The sequence below is a fragment of the Fringilla coelebs genome (assembly GCF_963513975.1).
Source record: "Fringilla coelebs genome assembly, chromosome: 8".
In the NCBI taxonomy this organism is placed as follows: Eukaryota; Metazoa; Chordata; class Aves; order Passeriformes; family Fringillidae; genus Fringilla; species Fringilla coelebs.
The window spans coordinates 21,449,961-21,473,747 of NC_140066.1; the positions used below are offsets into that span (position 1 = coordinate 21,449,961).

At 35.6% G+C, this 23,787-nt stretch overlaps 1 protein-coding gene across 3 annotated transcripts in view; it reads left to right on the forward strand.

Annotated features, from left to right (window-relative positions):
• The window catches only part of CPEB3 (cytoplasmic polyadenylation element binding protein 3), a 79,964-nt gene that overhangs the window by 27,120 nt on the left and 29,057 nt on the right, over positions 1-23,787 (forward strand). For 2 of the 3 annotated variants that reach the window (XM_084210317.1, XM_084210318.1), the window contains exons 3-4: positions 550-709; positions 11,586-11,642. In XM_084210317.1, the coding sequence (XP_084066443.1) occupies positions 550-709; positions 11,586-11,642 (217 nt within the window). The remainder of the gene's footprint in view (positions 1-549; positions 710-11,585; positions 11,643-23,787) is intronic. The other variant, XM_084210319.1, reaches the window with a different exon arrangement.

Here is a 23,787-nt window from a genome sequence, read left to right on the forward strand (position 1 = left end):
TATCCTAGCTTGACTCTGTTTTTTCTTGCACCTAGTGTACTTTCCTTAAACCCATCAGGTTAATGTTAGACATTTGAAGAATTAATTGGTACTTTCTGGCACAAAGGTGCCTGCTGGTGTCTTGAGCATTGCTTGCTTCTGCTCTGATATTAAGGTAGCACAGTGACAAAAAGCAGATGACGAAGCTGTAAACCAAGTATCTCTGAAACAATTTCATGTCTCCAGTGTAAGCATTAATACTGCTTTATTTCTAAGTTCTTATTTAAATGACAATATTTAGAATTAGCAGTTGCTTGTATGTATATTTTTAGAAATACTTAAAAGCCTCTTCGCATAGCTGTACTGGTGAAAACAGCAGTTGCAAAATGAAGGGTATAATTTTAAACAACTGTAGACATATTTCTATTTTTTTTTTCTTTTAGAAAGTTTTATCAAATTCTATCATCTAGAATTGGATGCTGGAATTTATATAACAAGAAATGAGCCTATGTTAGAAAATTTAATTTTTCAATAACAATTGTCTTCCTTTGTTTTTTTTCTTTCTTCTAGGACCGGAATAGGCCCTATGACACTTTTAACTTGCACTCTTTGGAAAATTCCTTAATGGATATGATAAGGACTGATCATGAGCCTCTGAAAGGTAAACACTACCCTCCCAGTGGCCCACCAATGAGTTTCGCTGATATAATGTGGAGGAATCATTTTACAGGTTAGGAATATTCATATGTCCATGCTTGCTTGGTGTTTAAACAAAAATCAGCTTTTCAGCATTTCTATAAACTTTTTATTAATGAATGAGTTTCCAGTTTTATGAAATTTCTGTTTTCCTATCCTAAGATAAACGTCTCTACTAGGAAGATAAGGTGAAATGTGTATCCATTTATTCTAAGTATACAATCATAGTATTATCTGACTGGCATATCTGAAACATAGGATTTTGTATCAACAAATTGTAGAGCAAGATCTCTTGCTGCAGTCACTTCAAAAAATGTTTCATGCAACTGGAGTCCAATTGTTGTGTTCAACATCTTTTTCAAAGGTTATACTCAAGTGTGGATTATCAGCTAGGATGTACTGCTCCTAAACAAACCACTGTGTTAAGGTTAATCTTCATAGTTATTTCAGGTTTCTTTTAAAAGAATTTATCTTAATTTGGATTTCAAATTGTTAGGGAGAGCCAAAAGATATTAGCTGTTGTTAAGTGCTGGGAAAGTTTTGATTATTTATGCTGTTAAACTCTGTTCTACAAGGTGCTGGTGTTAGGGATGAAACCATTTGTAATACTTGGCTGATAGCATAGTAAAAGGTGTGGCAGCGTTTCATTGAATTCCTGATCAACCTGCACCCTCCTTTGTCTTTATCTTTCACTGGCTGTGTTTAAAAATAGGTGCACATTCTTGCTGATATGCATTCTTGCTGACTTATAAGACTGAGGATAGTTGTAAGCCATATACCAAGGAAGTATTGAACAAGAAATGATTCCCAAATACTAAGAAGTCAGAATGTGAAGAAGAAATTTAGTTGTGTATAGCACTTCCTATGCTAATGCTTATATACATGTTTTTTGATGTCATGACTGCCTCATTTACTCTCCTCTCCATTGTAAAAATATTTTTTCTTGGTCAAAAGTGCTGTCCCCTTTTTGCCATCTCTTCTGGGTACAGGTTTTATTCACAAGCCAAGCAAACTGGCTTCTTTACCACTGTTATCTTGAAATTTGCTGTGCCACAGCCTTCATGTGTCTTTAACCATTATTCATCCTTCTAAAATGGCAAGGAATACAGTCTCATGTCTATTCTGATCTTACACCTCTGAAATAAGGGTTAAAGTCAAACTTAAATAACCCTGCTCAAAAAAATTGACATTTCTACTGGATATATGTTTCATGTGGCTGGCATTAGAACATTAAATAAAATTCAAATTGCTAGTAAACACAGTTAACTATTTATTGTATCTTGTTAGATACATGGTAATTTAGCTAAAACCCATGATTTTTATGGGGTTTTTCAGTATTTATTTGCATATACAAATAGAAACTAATTTTTAAAGAATGAATTTCTACATGAATCTTTGTGTGAAAAAAAATGAAAAAGATGGGGTTAGAAATTGGACTGGATATTAATTATTGAAGTTGGATATTGTGTAAGGTTTAAATTGATCTTTTCCATTGACAATGGGACCATTAGCTTTTGCTCTAATGAGAGCTTCTGTCTCGGATGGGATGTGCTCTTTCTAACTATTTCATTTTCTCATTCAGTGCTTCTCACCCATTTTGGCCTTCCTCCCTTTTCTGTTAGTTACCTCCCTGTGTCTCTGCCTATGGGTTTTCCCCCCAGTGATACTGTTGCTTTCCCTGTGTTTTTTTTCTCTTCCATCTAAGTACAGGGCTGACTTTGCCAGCCCCCAGCCTGGCCCTGGCCTTGTGTGCACTTTCCCTGCTCCTGTTTTCACACTGCAGTGTGACTGGGAATATTCATAGGAGCAGCTCTTACAGGACATGTTCATTCTCCCTTGCAAGAGGTGTTGCTTTCCTCTGTGTTAAACAGATATATGTTACTATTTTAGCTCAGTCCTTTTCCTGAAAACCATTCTTCTGCAAAAATTGATTCAGTCCTGACACCACTTTCTTACTTACTGTATCTTTGCTGTTTCTTTTTCTGTGAAAATTGGTCTTAAATGTTGTTTTGTACATCCCACTACTTTTTTCTCTACATAGGTGCAGAAGATTTTCAGCTTCTGTCCTTCTCTGCACCTTCCTCACATTTCACTTTGTTGCCTTATAAATTCACTTGCTTTTTTTTATTTATTCCACACTCCTCTGACTCTCCCCCTTAAGGTAGCAGGACATTTTAGTCTGTTAGTACATTCAGAAAGTGATCAGTTCTGCTTGCTTCGGCTTGCTTTTAAGTCATTGCCAAATTTTCATTTATTTTCACCTTGAAGCTTTTTTAATATATTTGTTATGTACTTCAGCTTAATTTTTTCAGTTCCTTGTAGACAAGCCCATGTGAATGCCTCTTGTGGGAAATTTCTGGAATATTATTAACTTAACCAAGTGTCTGAGCTAGTTTCTCTTCATTTTACCAACTCTGTCTTTCAGAGTAAACTGTTTATTCCCTTTAAATCTTTACTTCCTCTTGCATTTGATTATCCTCTCTTAGGTTTGTGCACTATTTCTTCTGTAGATACAAAAATCCCAATATAAAATAAAAGCAATTAGATGGTTTTCAAATGACTTTTCCAAATCGTTCTTCTTTTGGTAAATGAGCCCTTTTTTCTCAAACAATCTCAGCTAGCAGCACTTACAGGTCAGTTTGCCATACATTTACTATCCAAATTTTTAAGTGAAAGTAGGAAAAGGATGAGTACCAAAATCCTCTGATTTTGAAAATACAGGAAGATTTGATTGTAGAAAAACGGTATATTTCTTGGGGCCTCCAGTGCATGTTACAGAGCCTGAAATAGGTCCATGTTTCAGGATCATTTCACCCTGCTGCTGGCAGCAAATACTTATTTTTAGAAGTACTGTCTATATATGTATTAACAAGTAAAATATTGCAAGCATTTTTATCGGAAGTTTGAAACTTTGCTTGGAATATCGTCCTCCTTGGCGTGTGTGCCCTTCATGTCCCAGCAAATACTCGGAACAAAAAATAATTCTCTTGGGTATGGAATGAGAGCTCTCGATTAGAATGTGGGTGGGAGGATTAACTAGAAAAGATTCTGATGGGAAGACCAAATTGAAATGCTTCTGGGATATTTTGTTCTTGTTTTGGGGTCTGAGTTCCTCATGCTTTGTTTGGTTCAGAGGAGGTAATGGAGAAGCTCAAGGTGAGAAAGGCAGAGTCTCTTGTTTGTAGTTACTGTAGTTACTTCATCCCCTTCTCTCAGTCTGAGGTAGGGTCAGGCTATGTCTGTCCTGTAGGCCATGAAAATTGAGTTCATTTCAAGGTCACCAAAGCAGATCACTTCTTTTAAAGCATGATCCACTTGACCTTGAGAGGACATGTGATTAACTGACATTTTTTGGGGAGGGACTTTTTTATTGCTTTCAATGTGGAGCAGAGCAAGTCTGACAGATTATTGGTGCAGCAGAAATGATCTGATCCTCACTCCTGCAATGCTGAGTTACATTGAGCCAGTCTGGCAGGCTGGCTGGGTGCTCTCCAGCAAGGACAGCCAGGGTCACTCAATCCCTCAGTTCTTTTTGTGTATTTCTTGCTGTAAAAGAGATTTGAACTCTAACTCTGAGATTTCTGGACCTAAATTAGCAGCATATCCATCTAAGTTGCATTTTATCATGAGCCCAGTCTTGGGAGAAGGTGCTCAATGTCATCTTTTGTTTTGTTTCTAAAACTGATTTCTTTTTCTCAGCTTTTTGTGCCAGATAGGGGAACCCTTCTGTATGTTCCTGGCTTTCTGTCCTCGTAGTTTGGAACTGTGCAACTTTAAAAGTCATTTGCTATTTTTGTGCTTGGAGATTTAAGGAATGTAAATTAATTGAAAAGGAATTCTCATTTTTGTTTGTCCCAAGACCCTTTGGCAGACTTTCCTACCTGCTTTCTCTACCATCAAGAAGACCAGCTTCAACATTTTTCTTTCAGTCAATACTCGTAAATACTTTCCTTCTTTCTAAAGGAGGAAAAAAAAAGAGGGAAGAAGCTGAGTAAAGGAGTTGTTAAGCTTTGCTTGGTTAATGACAAATTGCAGTGTACAGCCCAAGGTATCTGCCTGTTCCCCATGTCAGTCATAACGAGGCCTCTTTGACAGAATGTGCAGATTCTCCTAAGATGTTTTTCCTGAACAGTCATATTTATTTTCTGAATGGCCAATAAAATATATTATACACTACAAAAGTGTGAGCGACAGTTTTGCTTTAATGAGGAAAGGTTATATTTGCAGTATTTTATAACTTTCTTTATTTACAGTCTGCTTTGACCTAAAGGTGTAGGGCAGAAGTAAATTATCAGAATGGCTATGGATAGATGCCACTTATCACTGACCAGAACATTTCTTTCCTACATAAAAGTGTCTCCTGTCTGTGGTGTAATATGTCACTGTTGTAATATGTTTATCCGTGTCAAACTATTGCATTACAACACAAACAGAGGTATTCTGATCTCTAAAAAATATTTTGATCAGAAGTAACTAGCAGCTGCCTTTGTTCTATATTTAAATAATTAAATAAGATATTTCAGTTAGATCATATGCTGTGCACATGTGCTACTGACAGGTCATGAAAATAAGTATAAAACTGAGGAAAGAAATCATGTCCTTCAAAGTATTTCTTTTAAATTTGCTGTTACACTAGATAACAGTAATATTTGCTTTTTTATTCTAAATCAGGACAGAAACAAACTTTGTCATTTACAAATCTCCACCTAACAAAAATTGTGGTTTTTTTTAAAAGAAGTGTGGCACAGCTTCAAATATAAATAATTGGAGACAACACGTGTACAGGGAGATTTCAAGAGTAGGCTTTAATATACCTAATTTTCATGGATATCATACTGTAGAGAGATACACAAAGCATGTGTTGATTATGTCAGAATATTTCAGTAGAGATCAAGATGTTGAATCTAAATGTACAGCAGTTCACAGGCAGAAATAGCAACTGTGGGGAAACTTTTTATGTTGATTTCCAGTACTTAATGTCACTCAATTTATTTGTGAAACACAGCTGAAGTTACTGGGTTACTACTTCATAACTTTTGTAAAGACTCTATCAGGTCATATGAAAACTCAGCAAATTTAGGATTTCTTGTTTACATTTAAATTACTCACATTTTTGACAGCCAAGAGTTTGAAGATTATATGCAACTTAGGACTGTTGGATTCTGTTCCACAGAATGGACCTTCACATTTCCACTTTGATTTCCATTTCAGTACATGCCACCTCATTTTGTTCAGCTGTAAGTGTTCCTAAGCTTTTTGTAAGCAAAGCACTAAGTTTACCACATGACCTAAAAAAGTGAAGGTGAATGGATCATATTTGTGTTTGCAGTCGGCAGCTGAACACAAAGGTCATGCAAATAGAACAAATGTTGTCATCTCAGTGCTAGGAACGGTGCTACACTGTTGGAGCTTTTTGCAACACTTTCTTTAGGAAAAAAGTGCAATGTTCCAGCATTTCCCAAAATCTCAATGCTCATCTGACCCCTTTCTGTAAATGTTCATGAAAAACAGAATGAGCAGACAGATGTGTTTGCATGTGTATTTGTGTTTAAAATTAGGCCCCTCATGCGAATCCTTTTGAAGGAAAGAGAGTATGTTGCTTTTCTATTTGAAACTCTGCCTATTTTTAAAAATTCTCTTAAATATTTTTTCTCAGGACGGAATAAGGTCATTAAATGGTTCATATTTTTTAAATTAAATAAGTGCCTTTTGCAATGATCCTGTCGAATGGTCATACTTCCCAATTTGCTGCTGGCAAACAGCATGTCCTTGGTTTTGACCTGCTGAATCTGTTTGGTCAGGAGTGGTGGGGGTTTTTTGTTTGCTTTGTTTAGTTTAAGAAGTGGTTATAGAGATAGCAAATTTTCCTTCTCTTTATTTCCCTCTTTTCATTGTGCTAGTGAAGATTGGCCTCACAAAGACTTAATGCTGTTTTTCTTTTTTTTCTTTCTCACTTTGCTACTGTTTTGAGGGTTTTGTATATTTTAGTATAGATTGCTAATGGCGAAGTCTGCTTTGATACTTTTATTTTTAGTCCTTTTAGTACTTTTATTTTAGTACTCCCAAACATGCCAATGAAAAATGCCAATATTGCTCTTTTGAATACAGTTCTAGAACTTCCTGTAGAATGAGCAAGTGTACAAATACTTGTCTACCCCTTATAAATAATGCAAATTTTAACTTTAAGTTCAAGTCTTGTTTTCAAATTACTATTATCTTGAAAATATAGCTGTTTTCAAGCTAAAAATGTTGCACTACTTAAATATGTGCAAGACAGCTGTGTTTTATTGAAGAAATGTAATTTACTTATAAAGTCTGCATTTCACTGTAATGTATATGCTGTTTTATTTTATGCTGTTTTGTTTTTCCTGCTAATAGGATATATATGCTTAGTCAGTGATAGGAAAAACTTTTATTACTGATATTCATAGCTGATAATTATACACTTCCCTTCACATTGCCACAATATGTTTTTGCACAGTTAAAGTATATACATGTGAGCGCAGTAATAGTTCTTCATATTTCCCTTCTGGCAAACAATAGTACTTTTGTTCTGCTCAGTATTTTAATTTTTTTAAAGATCTCTATGTGTGGGTGTTTAAATTATGGGTGTGAACAAATGGCAAATATACATAAAAAAAGAGGGGAGAGAATAAAATCAATAAACTTCTTCAGAGAGCTGCTTCTTATTTTTATTTTTATGTGGACCCTTGCTTACAATATTCTTGGTGTTGAAATTGTCTTGGCCATGTCTGTTAATGTAGCATAGCTTCCAATATATGTAGTTTTGGGGAAAAGGAGAGAATGGTTGAAGGTCTACTCAGGTAAAAACTATTAAAATTCCTGTATATGCACACATGCCTCACACTCTGTGGCCATTTGTGAATCCTGGAGCACACACTCATGGCTGAGCTGGGGATGTGGGGAGCTGAGAGAGGCTGTGGAGAGTCGTGTTGTGCTGTTATCTGGGCTCCCAAATACATGGGAGTTAGATGAATAATCTTATCTCACATGTTTGGGGTAATATTCTGGTTTTTACACTCTTCTGTGTCAAACTTTACCCTACCCCACTTGCTACCTATCTATTCAAATAAGTATTGCTGGATTTTAGTGCCTTTTGTTGGCAGTAACTTGGAAATGATAGAAAAGATAAGAGTGATAAAGGAGGTATTATTACCAAAGAAATAGAGCAGACCTAGTCCTATTGCCAGTTTCATTTGACCTTGCCACAGAATTATATAGTCATAAATTGTAATTGATATCAACAGTGATCTTAAGAATTATGTGAGAGGAAGTTCTCATTCCAAGGAAGTTCTCATTCCCAAAAAGTTCAGGACAGGTCAAAAGCAGACCAACTTTGCTATTTTCTAACAAATCTCATGCCAAATACTAAGTGCTGAATTGGTATAAGTGGTCAGTCTAGTGCAAATCATGAGGTATAATAGTGCAAGAAGTTTTACTCAGTATATAAGCAATGAACATTGTTTCTTGGAATGTTGATTGTAACATAAGGTTAGAATAGGTAACTGTAACCTTAAAAGCCCTTCGCTATGTGAGTGTTCATATCCAGGTGCTGATTAGGGTTACACAAGTTCAAAATACCATAAAGCACTTAGGAAGAGGAAATGAATAAAAGAAGAAATGCAATAGTGGTAAAACTGTGTCTGATGCTCATTTTTACTATTTCTGGAACAGAATTATTTCTCAAAACTGATCATGTAACTCAAAATTATCTAGATAATTAAAAAAAGTTTATTTGCAAAAGAATCAAGAAAGATGCATATGTGGGAAGGGTATACTTCCTTAAGTTGTTAGAAAGATTTCAAAATTCATTCAAGATCAGTATGCACCTTTACAAAGAACAAGGTAAAGTTAAATTTATTTACTATATCATTTCCAGTACAATGCAGAAGAGAGGATGCACAGACTTGATGTGCTCTAAAAAGGAATTGGGCTCTCGGCCATGACAAAATATGATATTGCACATGCAGCAGGGCACCCAGGCAGTCCAGCTAGAAAAGTCTCTCCAAACGTTGTGAGGAGAGATAATTTAGGAAATTGAACAATGTAAGATAAGCAACAGTGCAGCCTGGGCTATACAAAAATCATCAAGCCTTCATTCAGGCTCTGAAGTGTTTAAAGAGCAGGAAGTATACAGCTGGATTTTTTTCCTTTCTAAACTAGGAATTGAAAAGACATGGAAGAGTGATTATTGTTGTAGATAACTGCAGTACTCGAAGTGCATGTTATAAAAGCATGTAATTGAAAATATACTCAGTAAATAGTTATGAAACCAAGAGAGGCAGACTGAAAATGGCAGATGTACACTGAATACAAGTACTGGGGATGTTGTTACTGGAAGGGCTCCTATTTATGATTTCACTGAACTGCTGGAATCCATAACTTCTGTGCTCTTAACTTCCCTACATTTCTGTTTAGTGTGTTATTGAAAAGTGAACCCTTTATCTAGAGATTTTGTTTTAGAACTATAATTAGAAATATGTGCTTATATAGATTTTGTAAATGTTCAGGTAACATACATGTATTTTTCCTAAAATTGATTGTTTTCCAGTTTTCATTTATGTGTTTCATCTAAATAGGTCTTTGAAAGTACATATTCTTAATTACATTTCACAGTTCTACACTGCACTTTTAAATTAAAAAATTATTATTTCCTTTCTCTGCTCTCTTGTTGTTCCTTAGAATATTATGCAGTTTTATAATCTACAGATGGCCTCTTTTTTCAATTGAATAATTTGCATCAAGCAACAAAATATTAAAAACATTATAACCAATATGAAAGGCTGTATAATTGTTCATAATTAATTTGCTGTCTCATTATTGGTATATTGCCAGTCTCTTTTGAATGCTTTTAGTACAGGTGTGTTTTGAAAGGATTCCATTAATCTGTTTCTGTAGAGTTGCACGAGGGAGCTCTGAAAATGTACAGAATTATCCTGCACGCTGGCTTAGCTCAGTGGGAGAACATGGCCTTCTGCTTGTGCTGCTCTGTATTTTCTGCTCCTCTTAAAAGATAGCTGACAAGAACTGTTTAAAAATAGCAGGCCAAGGGCAGGTGACAAAATGTCACACAAGCAGCACCTGGTCCAGTGACAGCCTGGAGGGAGGAAAAAACCAAACCCAGATGTCACAGATAGGATTCTATTTCTGAAGCTGGTCGAACAGCAGAATTTCAGCTTTAGCAAAAGAAAACAGAAGGAGCCATCCAAGTATTATGCATTCAAATTTTACTCTATTTTCACAGTTGGGTTTTTTTTCCTTCTATTCCAAGTATTAATTTTAAAGTACAAATTAGTACAGACACCTTTTCTCTTTACAAGTAATACCTGTAACCTCACACTCATTAATACACTGGTAAGGAAAAGGGGATTAATGTTCATCTGGAGATGTCTGAAGTATTTTAGCAAAGGTTATACTAAATGAAATAATAGCAGCTTTAATGTTTCTGCAGTGCCAGATTAATGTGAAAATATGTATAGGAGAATTATGTCTGCAATTAGGAAATGTGAAGTGGTTAATGAAGATCATCTCTTTAAGAAGCTTTGCTCAAGGAGTCGGAAAGTAAAAATGGAAATTCTATTTACCTTGTTCCTCACTTCCTTCTGGAGGTGCTCTTTGCTTCATAGCCTTATTGTGGTAGCATTTTTTTCTAAAGGGAGAAAACTTCAGTGTGAAGAAAAGATTGATTTACTTTCCTTATCCTGCTTCTGACTTAGTTTCAAGAAGTATATTGAAACTTCAAGTTGCATCTGTTCAGAAAGAATATTCATTACAGCCCAGCAGTTTCTGTGACTGGAAATAGAAAGTTTTAATTATCAATAGGAACTAAAAATGTTGGAGAGGATTGGCTTTAGTTCTGCTTTGCCAGAGTTTGTTAAAATTTGGGTTTGCAGAAGTACAGGAACATAACCATTATATTGTTTTTTCAGTGTGGTGAGTGAATCTTGAGCACCCATATTTGAGTGTCCATGTAGTGAAGAAATGTAAAGTGACCTCTTCCTTAGCTGCCAAACTTAGCAACAGACCTAGAGATAGGAGAAGCCTATGAAATGGAATTGCATTATATACATAAAATTACTTAGAATACTTCATTGAAATAAATTTTTATGTGACTATAATTATCCTTTTACATCTTTTCCCAAGTAAGGACCAATACAAATTACAGCTTGCAGATTTTCTTGGATGGTTTAATTTAAAAAGTCCTATGCCAAAGTGTCTTCAGGATGAGGTTTAATACTTCAGCTCAGTTAAAAAGCATCCAAAGTGAATCTGAACAGCACTGCTGCTGTTAGCTCATTTTTTTGCTCTAACAGTAAAAGTAGGTTTCTTTGGACTGAGCCTCCTTTAGGTCAAGAATATCTATTTTCAAAGTACATATGAATGTACTGCTTGAGAATAATATTCCTTCCAACCCAATGTCTTATCTCAAATGGTAGGTGATGGGACATTCTTAGGGAAGAATGCAAAACCAGGGTAAGAACTCCCTCTCCAACTATCTGTTAACTTGAAAGCTAATGGTGCTGCATGTAGTATGAAAAATAATGATTTATTTTTACCAATTAAATGGAGTTTTGTAATACTGTAATCGTTATTGGAAGCCAGCTATAAATGATGTAAGGCTGAACTTGAGGCCTTGTTTTGAAAGGGTAAGCATAATGTATTAATGTAGGAATGTATTAAAATAATTGTTTTGTTGTTTATATTTTAAGTACATAATACTGAAGGTGCTGTGGTGTTAAATATTTTAAATGTGTATTCTTGGGAAGTTGTCAATAGGTAGAAGATTCAGCTACCCTGACTGTTCATTCCCTTTAGAAATTTTTCATATTAATGAATTTAATTCAGTTTTGAAATAAAAACATTGAAAATAGCTTTTACTTACATTGCAGGGCGTATGGGAATAAACTTCCATCATCCAGGAACAGACAATATTATGGCTCTTAACAGTAAGTAGATAATGTCTAGTGATTTATATTGCCATGTAGAATATTATTTCTTACATCTATTGTGTGTGTAGCTGCACAGTCAGACATAAATATGTGTCAGGTTTACATAGAAGCTCATGTTCACTCTCTGAGAATGTTTTTCATAAGTCAGTCATCTCTGATTCTTTCTATTAACTTTGTAATGGCTTTATGTGTTTCACTGCAAGCTTCATAATGCCTGCTATGGAGAATATTACAGAACAGTCTCTCTTGTTCCTTCTCTTGTGGGTGTGTACGTGTGGTAAAGCTGTAACTTTGATTTCTGATATCTCTCCAGACATTTCTTCCTGTTGGGATGAGCTGTTACAAGTTTTGCATACAATTACATGGACTGATGGCGTTTGCCTTGTTGGTTTCCATTATGTAGATGGGAATTGGGAGAATGTTTAGACATCTAAATAATGAGGAAAACTGCACTTTACTGAGAGATTATTGCTCTTTTTTTCTGTCAGGAAATAAAAGTAAGATTAAAAGTCCAGTCATGAACATATGGACTCAAAAAACCTGGCAGAATGGATGTGGAAGACAGTTCCTGTGTGGGGAGGGTGGGGGACAGGGTGTCAGGCAGCACCAGCAGAATGCTGGACTGAACTGTGCAAATCAAAGCAGATATTTGTCTGTCTAATCCTGAGAAATGCTGACTGTTTCGAAATGTCCATTTTTGTTTACAGTATTATGTTAGACATTCTAGGATTACTTACAAACTTCTCTAAAATTTTTTGCCTTTGCACTGTCTATGTAAGTTAGACTGTGTATAGCTGAAAACTGCAGGGATTTTTTGTGTAGTACTAAGCAAATAATAATTTATAGATTCTTCTATAAATTCTTCTATCTATATAGAGATAGAAGAACCAAGAATTTTTAATAGATAAGATGCAAGGTGTTTATTAACATTTGGCTTTAAAGGCCAGCTTTTGAAAACTGTGACTTTGATTGTCCTCTTCTTAGTTTTACACAGTTAATGGTGTGATATTTTGGGGAGTTTTTGTTGTCATACTTAGCATATAAACCCCATTTCCTTATGGCACATGAAATTATGGGAAATCAAATAATCAACTAGGAGAAATGTTTTGTTTAATTAAAGACTTTATGAAAAGAGGAAGCTGTTCATGCCTCTCTGTGTAAATAAGGTCTACAGAGTACAGGTGTCAGGTGTTTGACATGAATTCTGGTCTCAGAATATATTTGTTGTTCTACAGTGTCCATTTCAACAAGCTAACTGCAATAGAAATATATTTGGGAAGATGGGATACAATTATTGAATTTTGAGTTACCTTTAAAAATTGACAGTTATGATGAAATATATAGTAGCATTTCCTACAAAGTCTAATAGAGATTTTTGAAAGATGGGGATGAAAAACTGAAACAAAAAGTTATACTATTTTGGGATAACTTTCTTTTATCTTAAATGAATGTTGTGTTTTACTCTGATTTCTTTTTGATGAAAATAATGAAAAAAACTTTCTTCCTATCGAATTTCTTTGAACTTTTTACAACAATTATATACTCTAATAGTTTATAAAAAAAAATAATCTTTTGTAGCTATAGTCCTGTTGCATGGTGAACATATCAGCATAGCTGAGGGACCAAAACTATATATATTTATGCATTTGCACTATTTAAAATATCATTGGTTTATTCAAATATTAAATGTATAAAGACTTAAATAAGGCTGGAATAATAAATATGCAATTTTTGCAAAATGAAATTAAGCACAAATCCCCAGTCTGAATAAGTTCCCATATATTTTTCCTTTTCTGCAAGACTTTTCCCTTCCTTTCTCTACCAGGCAAGGCCAATCCATTTTTGGCCATCAGTGAGAGCCCTTTAACTAGAATTATTTTACTGTGAAATCTGTTGAGTTTTGCTTTTAAATCTTTGAAGAGCTGAGAATAAAAGCAAATACTTGAGTACGCAAGCTTAAAAATTACTTTCTGTGATTGAAATCCTTTTTCGTATGTAGCTAAACTTGAAAAATTTAGAACTAGATAATTCCAATGTCATTCATTACCTTTTCTCTGTAGTGGGGAAATATACCAAGAAAAATTAGTTCAAGAAGAAACTTTCTTTTCTGTGCTGGAATGGCTGTGATTTGGGTTAAAAATAAGTAAAATAAAAATTCCCAAAAAATACTTCATCACAGTATTTTTAAAATAATTTTGAGAACTTAAATTATGTCTTTAAATCATAATACTTGTCATATCTATGCTTAATTTCTGTGAAACAAAACACTCTCTGCTGAGTCTGCAAATCCAACTTTCACATTCTATTTAAAGTCATTGCTTCATAAGCATTTTTCTCTTTTCCTGTGAAGACACAGTAATAATCTTAAGATTTATTACTCAGAGCTCAATTTCACACTGACAATGTAGGCAATCTTTTGAAGATGGAATACAACATGTGCTCATGCCAACAGCAATGCAAAACTTCACATGCTGTAGGGAGAGGGGAAGTTTTTGGGGGATGTTTGTCTCTAGCTCCCTGTCCTCTGTGGCAGCACTCCCAACTGTACTTCAGCTATTCCTGTTTGCTCATTACAGCCTTTTGAAACTGGGGATTTTCCTGCCTGTTTTGAGGTGCTGTCTGTAGGTGTTGGAGGGCATTGTTTGCCTTGAGGGAAGAAGGTGTTGCTTAGCTGGCAGCACAGGGGGAGTGTGCCACCACCCTTCTGTTCATTGTGCAAGGCTAAATCATCACCAGCTTAAAACACTGAGTTCTGAAATAATGAAATTCATGGGGTAAAAGAGATTACTTTTAAATGCATAATTATTATGAATCTCTTAATGCCATTAGTGGCATTATGCTTGTGTGCATACAGAGTTCCACATGTGTATAAACATGTTTATGTCATAAATGCTCTTGAAGTTCAGAATTAGGCTTCTGTTGAGGAATGCAATATTCACATATTCAGAGAGATCTGAGCATAATCCTAAAGAGCAGCTAAACAAAAGGAAGATGCAAATATTCGATTGGAAGCATTTTTGAAGGGGAAATGGTATAGCTTTTGTCTGTACTAGATCTAAATGAAATTTCTCTAATTGAAATAGTGTTTTGAATCAATTAGTGACATAAGGTAATTTTTTAGTTCATACTGAGCTGAACAGTACAAGAATTTTTATAAACTTTCATCTACAGCACCTTGTTAAAATAATTGATACTCTAATTTTGATAATCTTAGCTGTAATTTGTAGGGGAAATGTGGCATAAATTTAACTAAAAAGTGTCCTCCATCCTTTCTCTTGCTAATATCCAATACCATTTGTAGCCATACATTTCTGCAGCCATTGCTTCTCTTGAAAATGTGCTCCTTTCTGATTAGCTGAGTAACTAGGACTGAGTGATCAGCATGAATGCATAGTCACCTTCATGGTAGGTGGTGAGCTGTCTTTAGAGCTTCCTGGGAACTCCAGAAAGCCTCAGTGACTTCAGTGGGAGAGAGTGTGGCAGGTGAAAAAGGAAGATGGGAATAAATGAGGATGTGTGATCTCTATAAAGAAGCACTGAAGTGTTGTGCTGGGATCCCTAATAATCTTCTGTAAAATAAATGTAGTCTAAAGGTAGTTAAATGAAACCCCTTTGTGAAATGCTGGAATTTTGTTTTTTGTAAAGCTCCTCTGCACAGTGACTTTGCAGTCCTGTTGGGCTACAAATGTTCCATCTGCTTCCACTGTTCATTCTTGTCTCATATAAAAATGTGTCATCTGTGAGGTCTGGTACTATTTGCTCTCCATCTGACTGTCTTTTCTTTTCATTAGTGTAATTTAGTTCTACTTATTCAGAGTAAAATAATTTGAAAAAGACATTAAGGAAAGGATTTGGGACACTTTTTTAGATGTCTGTGTTGAGATTTTGGTTTTGTTTTATTAATCCCATTTATGTGGGGAAGTTGTCATGCCATGACAGGAAATGTAATGACAACAAAACTATTTCATTTTTTATTTTCTTGTTTCTGTTGTTTTTAAAATTGCCTTGTCTCTTTAAGAGCTGTTGTACTTAGCTCTTCCTGACGTGCTGTTTTCAAACACACATAGTGTTTAGATGTAAAAGTTGCTGAAGTAGCATTTTATATTTGGAAGTTTTGCCAATGCTACTGTTATACCTTTAAATAAACTGCTCCAAATTGAAAGCTTGTTGAATTGCTTTTGTCTTGCAAGATCTTGGGTTGGCAGTTTAACAGCTAATAAAAGCTTTCTTTTTGTAGTGATAATCTGGGCAAATGTGTGACTAAATTCCAAGAGGCATCAATCTCATAGTTTAGTTCTTGCCTGTAGAATTTGTTGAGCTCTTTAGCCCAGTTGCCAGGTTGGGTTACTAATGTGTCACCATCTTAATGGCATATATAGAGTACCAGAGGGGAATAAAAAACACTGAGAAAACTTACAAGGTTTGCAAAACTAAACCTGATTTAGTTGTGAGAAGATCTGAGTGAATATAAGTGGAGGGAAAAAATGCCTGATGTGAAGTGTGAGATAGCAAAGGCAGTGGGGTTCACAGGACTCCCAGAGTGTGGGAGCTGTCACTTTGCACATCACCTTGATAGGTTTTTCAGAACCAGCTGTACAAGCAGTTGGTATTGATGCTGCCTTGGAGGCTGTGAGGTGGGCTTGTTGAAATCTCAAAGTCCCTTCTATACCTATTTAAATTTTAAAAAGGGTGAAGGGGGAAGCAAGGCAGCAATAGTAAGTACATGCTTTTTCTTCTTTCTTCCTTTCAGTTTTTTATATTGGCATCTGCACTTCCCAGAGATCCAGTCTGGTTACTGAAGGCAGTATCTCTTATCAGTGGCTGCTAAAGGCTTTTTCTAGCAGAGGAAGATTTCTTAAGTTGTCTTCCTTTTAATCCAGCTTGGTAGCTCTTTAATAACTTCTTGTTTGTTTGTTTGTTTGTTTTCCCCACCACTTTTCCTGCCTCACCACCTCACCAATGTGCTTTCCTTTCATCTTTGTGATCCTCTCTATTGTGGGTTAGTGCCATCTGTTTCCTCTGAATTTTAAGATTTGCCAGGCTACTCCAAGAGCATTATATATGATGCTAGAGGAGATGAAGCAGCCTGGCTGTTAATGTGAGTTTTATTGGTAACAGATTTTTTAAACTAAAACGAAAAGATGAAAATAGATAAACCTTCCCTCTTGCACAGTTGCTTGGCTGCTTGTATGCCTCAGGAAAGGACACCTAAGCTGGTTTAGGATATTGAATGCAGTTCATGTGTTTGATCAAGTGTTGAGGCCCAGTGTGTGGGACTTAGCTGCATACAGCTTACCTGTAGATTGTGTTTTTCTGGTGATGGGATTCAGTTGAATATCCATGTGAGCATATGTTAAAGGGGAGGTTGCTGTAACACTTGCATTGTTAATATTGGGAAAAAATCAACCACAAGGGACTGTTGAGGTTCATATAACCAAATTATTGTAGTGCCCAACTGCACATCCAGCCCATCTATAAGTGGAAGTTGAGAACCACCTTTTGAACCACTCGTAGATGAGAATCCATCTTTGCAATTCTTTTGGATGATCCCTCTGTTGCAGAAAAACAAATTGCATAATTATGCTTGATTCTGTCACCTTCCCTCTGTTCATGAATGCATTTCCCTGGTATTTTAATTCACTTGTAAACTTCCAGATCCTAAGAACTTCAGAGACCCTCTGTTCAAAAGCAAAAGCTTGACATATTTTCCTTTCTGATCTTAGAAAATCATTGCATAACTCATAATGTCCTAAAGCAAGTATTGTTCTGAACTGCTGACTGCTTCAAGAATACAAATCAGTGTTCCAAGCTAGAAATAAGATTCTGGTACCTTATAAATCAAGGAGGTTCCCAGTCTTGTCAAGTGAACTTTCCTTTAGCCAGTATAGCTCCAAAATTTCTAGTCTGGAAATGCTGAACTTTTTTTTTTCATAGAGGTAATGCTATTTTATGTCAATTTAACATGTGTCTTTAAGATTTCTTTGAAGTGTGCGTCTTTGATATTGTGGCCACATAACTGCATGAACAAGATAAATACCAGAAGTGAAGAAATAATGTTCTTAAAAATCTCAAAATACTTTCTATTAAGTCTTCCATAAAATATGATAATACAAATAAATGTTGTTGTTTATTTCTAAATTTGAAATTACATGATCAAATTAATTTTAAGTTATTATATGGAGAGCATGTAGATCTAGTCCTTTTGAGTTAAAGTTTTATGGATTCACAAATGTATGGTTTCCTAGGACTGCTAATTATTTAAGACAAATACAAGGTGCAGTTTCAGTCCCACATTATAATAAAACAGTCAAAAAATCCCAGAAAAGTTCTTTTTCATCAGTTTCATGTAGCCTTGAGATGCAGTTAAAATTTGAGTGAGTTTTGATTTACTGCAACAATGGGCAATCTTAGCTGCAGGCTTTGGAGAATTCCAAAGCATTAACACTGAGTTTCCTTGATTGCATTGCAAGATTTGAGGTTTGGGGAGTTTGTTCTGCTAGTTTGTTAAAAGCTTAAAGTTCTGTCCTTCATGCTAGAGTTTCATGTTCGTAAAAATGCACTTGGCTTCTGGGATGAGGGGAGTTAATAGTTTCAGGAGAGTTATCAGCGGGTGAAAAAGAATCTGTTGTTCCTTTGCATTTGAGGCCATGCAATTTGGGACACAGCAGTTATGTAACTTTGTACCTGACAGTTACAGAACCTTGCTAAGGATGGACAAACACCAACACAGGGATGATCCTGCTGGGAGCTCCACAATCCATCAGTGCACTTTTTATGTGGGAAAATCTGCTCAGCCCCTCCTAAAACACCTGGGTTTGCCTTAATATGTAATGATCTAGGAGGTACCTGGGAAAGAATCATTTGTGTTGAATTTAGAAACATTTCAGGAGATGGTTTTCTGTGCAAAAGGACATTTATGTGTGGCACCAAAACCAGTACATGGGGAGCAGATGCATTAGCGGGGGTACAATTTAAGGAGCTCCCAGTTGCTTTTTGTCTTCTGTTGGAGTTGCCAAAAAGAGAAAGTAACTTCATGTACATAGCTCTGATAATGTCATTGTTTGTAATAGTGCAGTAATCTTATTTTCTAGCAAATGTCTTCATTCAAAAATAATTTCTAAATTGTTTACTTTCTAAAGTATTTACTCAAACTGGAGGCATTATGAAATTTACCTGATGAACTATTCCTGCTATTTAATCTGTTGTGCTGTGAATTTTGACATGTGAGCAAGATGGGTATTTTTTATTTAATTTGTTTTAATGATGCATTCAAACTTCACATCCTGAGAAAGCAACATAATAAAGTGTGCATTGACATTCTGAAGAGGTCACGCTGAATCTTCGAAAAAATTAACATTTTAATATAAATACTAGTTACAACTGAGATAATTTTCTAATTCTATGTATATGTATACAAAATACAAACAACAATGGTGAAACTTCACCTTCATTGAGTATTTAAATGTGATGCAGTGTTTTTAAATCAGCAAAAGCTGACTTGCTTTTCTTCCTGTTTAACTGAATTGCACTATTTTGTCCCTGGAATTTACAGGCAAATATACCTTCAGTGAGTTTAAGTAACTTTAATGGACTTAAAGACTGTGTGTGAATGCAAATATAGGATAAAAGTATTATTCTGCAGTTCAGTATTGCATGTAAGTGTTACAATACATGAGTAGCAATAGGGCTACTCATTCTAAAATTCTAAAATTTTCAGAAGCCTGTGGTAGATTTCTGCCATCATACACTTGATCAGAGCCTAAAAGTTTACATTAAGCATATAAAGCTTTGTTTTCTTCAGAAGAAACACAAGAGTCTCTTTCGTCTCATACTGAAATAATGCTTCTCTATTTAATTTTTAGATTGGTAACATTCTGAGAAACCTCCTTCAGATAAATTGCTCTCAGAATGTGTCCATAACTATATCTTGAAACATGCTTTTTTTTGGAAATGTGGGCATTCATCAAAACAACGACTTGCTACAAGAGACCTGACCATGATTCTTTGCCATCATATTAACGAATAAAATAGGGCAATAACTAGAAATCAGGAGGACTAATTCTATTCTTGCTGCAAAGCCAGCTCTGGTGTTATTTCTCAGTATTGCCTGATGTGCAAGAAGCAGAGTCTCTCTCAGGGCTTACCAACCACCTCATTGTGGCTGAGAAGCTGTTCACACAAACAGCTGCTGTCTTCATCTTAAATATAAATTGCAAAGCAATTCATCATAGCCCTTGAAATTTTTTAATCCCCCCAATGACAACTACTCATATAGTTGCTTTTTGGTGACCTCATTGATAGTGGAAGAAAAAAGGTGTAGGGGCATGGTGTTTCTTCAGGGCAGGAGGAAGAAGCTGCTTGGGTAGAAGAGAGGTTCCTGTGCTGAAGGAGGGCAAGCCTTGCTCTGGGGAGCCCCAGGGCCCCTCGGTCAAAAGAAAAGTAGCCAGGGAATGCTGAGGGGTCTGGTGGGACACCTGGGTGTGTAGGGCAGGACTGCAAGGCACTGTGTCAGAAATAAGAGATGGGGTTGGGAAGGAACAGGAACACTGAGAGTGTTACAATGAGGAGAGAAGGAAACAAAACAAAGCTCTGGTGCTTCTTTACCTAAGCTTGCTTCTGTTGAAAAACCCATTTAATCCCCAGCCTTCCACATCTGATTACCTTGGGAGGATAGATGGCTTTTGTGATCCATCAGAGATCCTGTGTAGAAGACATGTGTTTTCCAGATTATTTTCTGATTTTCTAAAACTTTCTAAAACTTCAGATCAAAAATTCTGGTTTTTGCATTTGCCACTACATCACAAAATACAGTTCTCAAGTTGTCCAATGTTGTGGATTCACCATTGATGCATGTCTCATTGAAATGCTGTGTTAATTCTGGTAGTTTTGAAGGCATTTTGTCAATCTAGTTTTATTCATCTGAAGGTACTGGCTATTGAGTTCATATTGTTTTAATAGGATTTTAGTATTTACATATGGTTAATTATTTAAATTAAAACATAATTGGAAAATATGTTCTCCACAGCTATTTAATAAAATGCAAACAGGGTTCTTTTAATTAGGATTGCTGTTGATGTTTATTGCCACTTAAAACCATAGTCCTAAATTCTTATCTTATAATACTGTCCTATATGCCTGATTTTTTTAATACCTTTGCCCTTTGCTATGTAGAAACCTTGCACAGCAGGTATGTTCTTTTCTTTTTTTTTTTTTTTTTCTTTCTTCCCTGGCTGTATTATCTTCAACTTTTTTTCTTGTCTTGGGTTGTTTGAATTTCATCCTGCACTTTTAAATGTCTTTTCCTTCTTTATGGTGGGAGGGGAAAAAGAGAAGAGGTAGAAGCTACATTTTCATTGCTTTGGAGCTAAATCTAATGACAGCTGTACCGACAATTTTCTTCTGTGTTTACATGCAGCCAGGAGCTATGGGCGGAGAAGAGGTAAAAGTATTTACTAAATGTTTTGTTTGCTGAATAGTGGGAGAAATAAATATTTAGTTTCCTTGTGGTAATATGATGTTACCAATTTTAACATTATTTAGTTGATCAATTGCTTTGTATGAATCAATCTCATATTCTTCCCTTGCAAAACAGCTCCCTTTTAACAGCATCTTAAAGCAGTGAGGATCCTGAGCTGATAACTTCAAGTGTTGCTATTACTAGAGAACTGGAGGTGGCTGAATGTAAAAATTCTCATGACATGTATTTGTGACTTGAAATGCTCAGTGTTCCAAAAAAAAATCGATTTGGGGTTTATGTTTGGTGTTTGTTTGTTTTGTAGAAGTCCAATGTTTAACTGTTGCACTGAACATTTGAAAATGACTTTTTTTCTTACATGAGACAGCTCTTGCTGAAAATTAGACTTCATTACATTGAATTGCCTCAGATAGAACATGTATGAATACCAATGCTAGTAACTGTCCTCAACAATGAATATTGATCATCATTTTAAAAAGATACAGTATTTGAGCACATTTTAACAGTATTTCATCATAGACAACCCTTAAAACATAAAAGCAAACTGAAAATATTTTATAAATGTACAGTGCTGCATATGAGTTTATTCTGAGCAATTGTGCAACAGCTGTACTGAGCAAGCCACTAATGCAGCTTACATTTATGTCCTGTGCTGTAGCTTACACAGACTGGTTGTTATTGAGAAAATAACAGTGAAAATGGCAGCTTTTAACAATTACTTTTAGGCAGTGCCGTCTTCATGGGGTGCTTTAGCATTAAACTTAATTTATCTTCCTTTCCATGAAGTTCCCTGCCAGCTATGCAGGTGACATTGCCCCCTTTTCCAAATGTAGAATTTGCATCACATGTGTGAAGAACCTTAGAGACAGATGTATCCATCACACAAAGCAATAGTGCCAAAGAGCTTGTCATTTGCATGGGTTGAGGGGGTAGGCTGTACAGGCCATACTAACACAGTTTGTAATGCAGAATTTGCTCTGATTTTGTTCAAAGCTGGCACATTTTAGTGTTCATTTGATAGCTAAATCTGGAACAAAAGATTCAGATTTTCCTCACAAACTTACTCTCTGTGCACGTGAACACTGTTGAATTTTATTTTAAGATTGTGGCAGGTGTTTCCAGATTGATCAAATGCAACCAAAGTAGGAAAGGAGGTAGGAATTGGTAGGATACTATGAATTACTGGCAACTCCTGTTTACTTGTAGAAGCAAAATACAATAATGCAGAACTAATTGTGACGAATTAGGCTGTAATTTAGGCTGTTTTATACAAATATTAGTAAAGACAAAACAGGGCAAACAAGTTCTGAATGTGCTGGCTTTTCATATTTTTTTTCTCACTACCAAGAAGCATGTTTCATGCCACAAGACTTGTTTCCTGTGTGAAATGCAGACTTTTCCATGCTAACAAGTAGAGGTCTGTGTGTGTGTGTCTTGTCAATCATGTTAGGGATTTTGACTTGCCTCATTCATATTGAAGTTTGTGATGTTCATGCTTTATCATTACCTTGACTTTTATAATGGTGGTTTTGAGCTTCCTTAACCTTAAGCATTAAATTCTACAACAGTCTGTTAAAAAATGTGTTGGTTATCAAATATTCTCGTATATCCCTCTCTGTTATTGCTTTTAATATTTGCATTGGGATAATATGCAGAGTAACCACAGGCAAGTCTGTGCAAGGACTCATTTTATGTTTGTTATACTTGGATATTTTAATTAGTGTTTGATTCTGTCATTGGGACTAAGCACCTGCAATGAGAAGAACTTTAGTCAGACATTTCTTGAGGCTTGCCATAAACCCTTAGTTCCCTACTTGATTCTCTCTTTCCTTTGAGAAAAGAGATGAGCATTTCTTTCTAGGTATCATGCTTTGAGCTGTTGAGTCATGTTCTTGGTACCTTGTTTTTTAACTTTTACAATCAGTTTTTCAGGTACAGATGTAAGCACCGCTGTGGGAAATCAGCCCAAACTATTTTGCTACACTGACAACTCAGAGATGCCCAGGGAGGGGTACAGGAGTATGTTAACAAAAAAGTGCATTTAGTGATGTTTTCCCATACTGTTCTCCCAGAAATTTGCCCAGGGGGTCTCTTGAGGTGATGTTTAAATATTTATTGCCTTAGATTGCATTTTTCTCCTGTTCTTATTCATTCCCTTTTCTAAGCCTACATAAATTTTTAAACATCCCAAAAAGTCTGTAGCAAGGGTTTCCAAAGTTTGCCTTGCTTTCAGCCTTGGCATGTACTGATTGTGTTCAATGCAGTTCATTTTTCCCTTACTGGAGAAGACCATGAACAGTCATTCCCCATTCCCTTGTCTGTATGCTTTCCATTATTTCAAATGTATTCTTCTTACATTTAGCTCTATACTTGACTTAGCTATAAACTTTTAGAACATCATTTGCATTTATTTAAGGTGAGTGTGGTGCCTGTAGACTGCCAAGTGTCTGTCATGGTGCTTAGAGGTGATACCTGCTTTCTAAGTTGCTGTGAATTTTTACTATTTCCTTCAGAAGTCAGTCTCCTCTGCAGATCTGTATTTTCGTTGTTATTAATTTGAGATGTCATCTTCCACTAATGGCTCATGTTTGTTGTTTTTTTACTTTTTTTACAAGAAGGTAGGTTCATAGTCAAGAATTAAAAGATTATTTTTCTCTCCAGTAATGT